General features: G+C 29.7%; 1 protein-coding gene across 5 annotated transcripts in view; it reads left to right on the top strand.

Annotated features, from left to right (window-relative positions):
- The first annotated feature begins 4,004 nt into the window (after positions 1-4,004).
- The window catches only part of LOC101492971 (uncharacterized), a 61,217-nt gene continuing 59,895 nt past the window's right edge, over positions 4,005-5,326 (top strand). For 4 of the 5 annotated variants that reach the window (XM_073370410.1, XM_073370411.1, XM_073370408.1 and 1 more), the window contains exon 1: positions 4,005-5,324. In XM_073370410.1, the coding sequence (XP_073226511.1) occupies positions 4,094-5,324 (1,231 nt within the window). In that variant the 5' untranslated portion in view covers positions 4,005-4,093. The remainder of the gene's footprint in view (positions 5,325-5,326) is intronic. The other variant, XM_073370412.1, reaches the window with a different exon arrangement.

Raw genomic sequence — 5,326 nt, 5'->3', positions numbered from 1 at the left:
TAGGTTCCGTTATTTTTAAAATATAATTACAACAACGCTTGTGTTTAGAAAGCGCTGTAAAATAGGCGCTGTTAAATGTCATTTCTGGCGTAGTGGTTGGACTACATTCTCTATAATATATTTTTTCTATAACATCTATAGTATATTCTTTCTATAACATGTTCAATGTTAGTTGACGATCCATCTCAGCAAAATAATAATGATTGAAAATTGTCTTTCTATTGCAAAAATTGACACAAAAATATCCAAATTGTTAATTGTATTCTTTACTATAAAACTAAGCACATTTGCTAAATTAGATTTATGTATATTATGGTAAAACATTAATGTGGCATATCCATGATGGAATACTCAATAGATTAGTCTAAAGTACAATATTGAATTACAAAATAATTGAGCAACATCTTTTAACTAATTGAAAAGTTGATTAAGTGAGTGATGATCTAAATTTATAGGTTAGGTTGATCATTTAAATGCTTTCAATGTCTATAGTTGTATTATTTTTTTAAGTCTGCATATGGAATAATTAAAGAAAATAATTTATTAGAAAATTGATTTTAGGAACCGTAATGTACTGAATTGCCATTATTGATTGATATTAATTGTTAAAATAAATGAACCAGTTTGGTTCATAAAATAAAATGTAATATATTATTTATAAAGTATGAAAGTTTCACTTAGTTTATATTTTTTCAATAGACAACATATCAACATTTTTCATATTACTGTGCTTAAAGACATTAATCAATTAAACATTCATCCTATAATAATAACATTGAACCAAAAAGTGTATTTGTGTTTAGTGTTTACAACAATACATAATTTGAGAATATACATCCCATGATTCAAACTTCGTGAGACCAAAATATAATTAGACCTTAGGATTACAATACATAATAATAGTTTTTAACATGATGTCATCATCTACTTTCTAGCATTTAATTTCATTGTAGTTACTATTTACATTTGATATTCTCGAGTGGTTTTGATGATGATAGCTGGGCACTCGCAATTGCATCGTTACCCCCATTATCTTGTTGGTCATCAATTGGAGGCCTTTTAGCCGATGTAGCTGACTGTACATTCTCAATATCGTTTTCACCTGTCATTGGTAATGATTACTACATATTTCATAAAATTTGTAGGAATTAATTAGATTATTGTCATAAAAATTTATGAAATTAGAATGTATTTATCAAAATGATGCACTTATAGAAAGTGATGTAGATATACTTACAGTGTCAAATAGTATTTCTTGACTAAGGAGTTCACGACTTGGTTCTCCTTTAGATGTGTTTTGAAAATTGACTTCTATTAATTTAAGTTGTGCAGTTTTTAATATATATAATGTATTACAATTAGAATATACAATAAGGAAATATGTGGTTTGAATACCTCTTCAGTTTAATATTGTTCCTTAATTGCAGCATCAGTTCATGACTTATTAACATAACACTGTTTTGAAGATGGTTAAAGTTTTACACGAAAAGCTAGAATGATCTCCATTATATCTTGAAGTTATGATAGATATATCCTTAAGTCAGTATCACTAGCTTTTAACATGTTTCAGGTAAATGAGTTATGTCATATTATGTGGTAAACAATAAATATCCAAACTATGAAGTTACTTGGACTAAGCATTATATACATGCCTCATTCATATTCTTCCTCATTTGAAGTGCTGAAATTCCAAGTAGTGAAGTACAATCCTAGTCTCACATAAGGAATTTACAAAAGCAAATGTCGTGGAAAACTTCAATGATCATTTTGTACATGTTTTATGTTGTTAGTATTGATATCAATAAGTGTTTGATATAAGAACTGTAATATTGATTTATAAATTCTGATAAATTAAGGTTGAATATTGAACTACTCTTATGGACTATTTGCTTTTAGTTTGGGAAAAAATTTATATCCCTATATGAACGTTAAGAGAAAATCTTTCATATAGTAACACTAACACTTAATAATATACAAATTGTTTCTACTTTATTTCACATGCCTATAAGTTAGAAAATTGTAACCATTTAGTTTTACTTTGATTTAACAATATATTTTGAATTATAAAGAACAAATTAAATTAAATACGTCTAAAATAAAAACAAAACACCATCTATTAAAGTTTGATGTACCTTGGAATTGGTTCGTCAACCTGAACACCACATATACATTGATAATTTGTAATCCCTTCTTTAGCTTTGACTGTGCAATTAGTGCAACCAAGATAAAACCAACTGAATTTGTCTGGCACAACCTTTGAAAGAGTTGCCATAGTGACACAAATCATTTCCTAAAAACCATGTTGTAATTAAAAAAATTGTAACAATTAAATAATGAATATATCTACATAAAAATAGTGTTATGAAATTATAGTTACATGTCCAATAGCCTTGATTTAACAAAGAGTTTTAGCTTGAGCAATATACATAAACTTCTCTTGTGAAGTGTATTGAGATGAAGATGTGATCTGAGTATGTAGTTGGATGCCTTAAATATAGTTATCTATATCATCTATTGCAGGTAACATGCATTCATTGAAAATTTACTACTTAATAGAAAAACGATTACTTATAAACAAATCTGCTAACTAAAGATGAGTGGTCGACATCATTAAAATCGCTTGACCTATACTCAGGCTAAATCATAACTGCAACATTTGGAAGACACTTGTAAAGAGTTGGTCAACTTACTGATTTCGGAATTCCTTGAATTGGTGCGTGTTTTCATTGATAAGAAGTTTAGTTTCACTCCATGCATTAGTGATTGTGTGCCCGTTGTTTCCTACCATATAGAACTAATTAATTAACAACTACATTTAAGTAAATTCTTACAAACGAAATCTTTCATTAACAGAACATTATTTTGAAGATGGTTGTAGTTTTACACGAAAAGCTAGAGTGGTCCCCATTAAATCTTGAAGTTATGATGGATATATCCTTATGTTAGTATCACCGACCTTTAACATGTTTCAGGTAAATGAGTTATGTCATATTATGTGGTAAACAATAAATATCCAAACTATGAAGTTACTTGGACTAAGATTATATACATGCCTCAATCATATTCTTCCTTATTTGAAATGCTGAAATTCCAAGTAGTGAAGTACAATTCTGGTTCCACATAAGGAATTTACAAAAGTAATTGTCGTGGAAAACTTCAATGATCATTTTGTACCTATTTTATGTTGTTAGTATTGATCCAATAAGTGTTTGATATAAGGACTGTAACCATTTAGTTTTACTTTGATTGGACAATATATTTTGAATTATGAAGAACAAATGAAATTACATACGTCTAAAATAGAAAAAACACCATAAGAAGAAGAAGAAGAAGAAGAAGAAGAAGAAGAAGAAGAAGAAGAAGAAGAAGAAGAAAATCTTTCATATAGTGACACGATCTACATTAATCAATTAAAGAGGATCGATCATTGATGATACACATTATTAGTTAATAAAGAGAAATTAAGAACAATGAAAAACCTGAAAAAGAGAGAATGGAAAAAAGAAGATAGGGTTAGAGAAAGAGAAAACGATAGGGTTTGTTGGAAGCCTAAGGAACCGCCATTCTGAAATGCGGTTTACTTTTGAGACTGCTTCTTCTTGATGTTACGGATCTCGTCATTTATCTCTTTCTTCTTTATTTTCTTTTTACTCAACTTCTCTCTATATGTCATATTTCATTTCAAGCATCTCTATGTGAATTTTTCTTCTCTGTAAATCAAAAATATTTCAAAATGACAAAAATTTGAAGAAGTTGAGTTAAGTGCAGAAAGTTAGAGTAATTAACAATTGTAACCCTAAATTTTTTGAAAATGTCAAATTTATAAACGACAAAATTGTATTTTTGATATAGTTGAAACTTTTTAAATAATTATTATTTAGCAAGTTATTTAGCAAAATATAAATAATAATTATTATTTAAAATAGTCAATTATTTAATTATTAGTATTTGTATTTTATGTCAACTTAGTTATTTAATAAGATAAAATTGTGGTTCCAAAAATCAATCTCAAGTGATAAACGAGAGATATAAGTGAGTTTGATCTGAAATTCGAAGATTTTGTTTATCGCAGCCACTGCAACCACAACAAACAATGTTTTTGTTTTCAACTAGGTTAAGGTTTGTTTCTCTTTTCATTCCCAAAAAGTTTCTTCCTTTTAATTTCATTCCTTCTTTTTGCTTCTCAGCTTCAACCTTATTCCCTCAATTCAATAATCCTCATCTTGACAATGCCATTTCATTGTTCAATTCTTTGCTCCATAAGAATCCTACCCCACCACCCATTGAATTTGGCAAGATTTTAGGTTCCATTGTGAAAGCTAAGCATTACTCAATTGCTATTTCCCTTTTTCAACAAATGGAAATTAGGGGAATTAACCCTGACTTTGTAACTTGCAGTCTCTTAATCAATTGTTTTTGCCAATTAGGTCATATCACTTTTGCTTTCTCTGTTTTCTCAAAGATTCTCAAAAGGGGTTATCATCCTGATACAATAACTTTTAACACACTCATCAAGGGTTTTTGTCTCAAAGGTGAGGTTCGTAAAGCATTGCACTTTCATGACAAGGTGGTAGCACAAGGATTTCAGTTGGATCAAGTTAGTTACGGGACTTTGATCAATGGGTTATGTAAAGTTGGAGAAACAAGAGCAGCTCTAGAGTTGCTGAGACGAGTTGATGGAAAATTGGTTCACCCAGATGTGGTAATGTACAACACAATTATCGATAGTATGTGCAAAGATAAACTTGTTTCTGATGCATGTGATATATATTCTGAAATGGTTGTCAAGAGAATTTCTCCTAATGTTGTCACTTACAATACACTAATTAGTGGCTTTTGCATCATGGGTCAATTAAAAGAAGCAATTGCTTTGTTAAAAAAAATGACATTGGAAAACATCAACCAGGATGTGTATACTTTTAATATATTGCTTGATGCTTTTTGTAAGGAAGGGAAGTTGATAGAAGCTAAAAATGTGTTTGCCGTGATGTTGAAAAAAGACATAAAACCAGATATTGTTACTTACAACTGTTTAATGGATGGATATTTCCTAATTAATGAAGTGAACAAGGCTAAGAGTATACTCAACATTATGGCCCAAAGGGGAGTGGCTCCTGACGTTAGGAGCTATAGTATCATGATTAATGGACTTTGTAAGATTAACATGGTTGATGAAGCCATGAACCTCTTCAAAGAAATGCAGTCCAAAAAAATTGTTCCTGATGTGGTAACTTACAGTTCCCTCATTGATGGTTTCTGCAAATCAGGGAGAATTACATATGCTTTGCAGCTTGTTTGTGAGATGCATGATAGGGGCCAACCACCT

Source organism: Cicer arietinum, chromosome 6 (assembly GCF_000331145.2).
Source record: "Cicer arietinum cultivar CDC Frontier isolate Library 1 chromosome 6, Cicar.CDCFrontier_v2.0, whole genome shotgun sequence".
NCBI lineage: Eukaryota > Viridiplantae > Streptophyta > Magnoliopsida > Fabales > Fabaceae > Cicer > Cicer arietinum.
The sequence above is the reverse complement of the archived record's forward strand: the minus strand, read 5'-3'. Positions and strand labels throughout refer to the sequence as shown.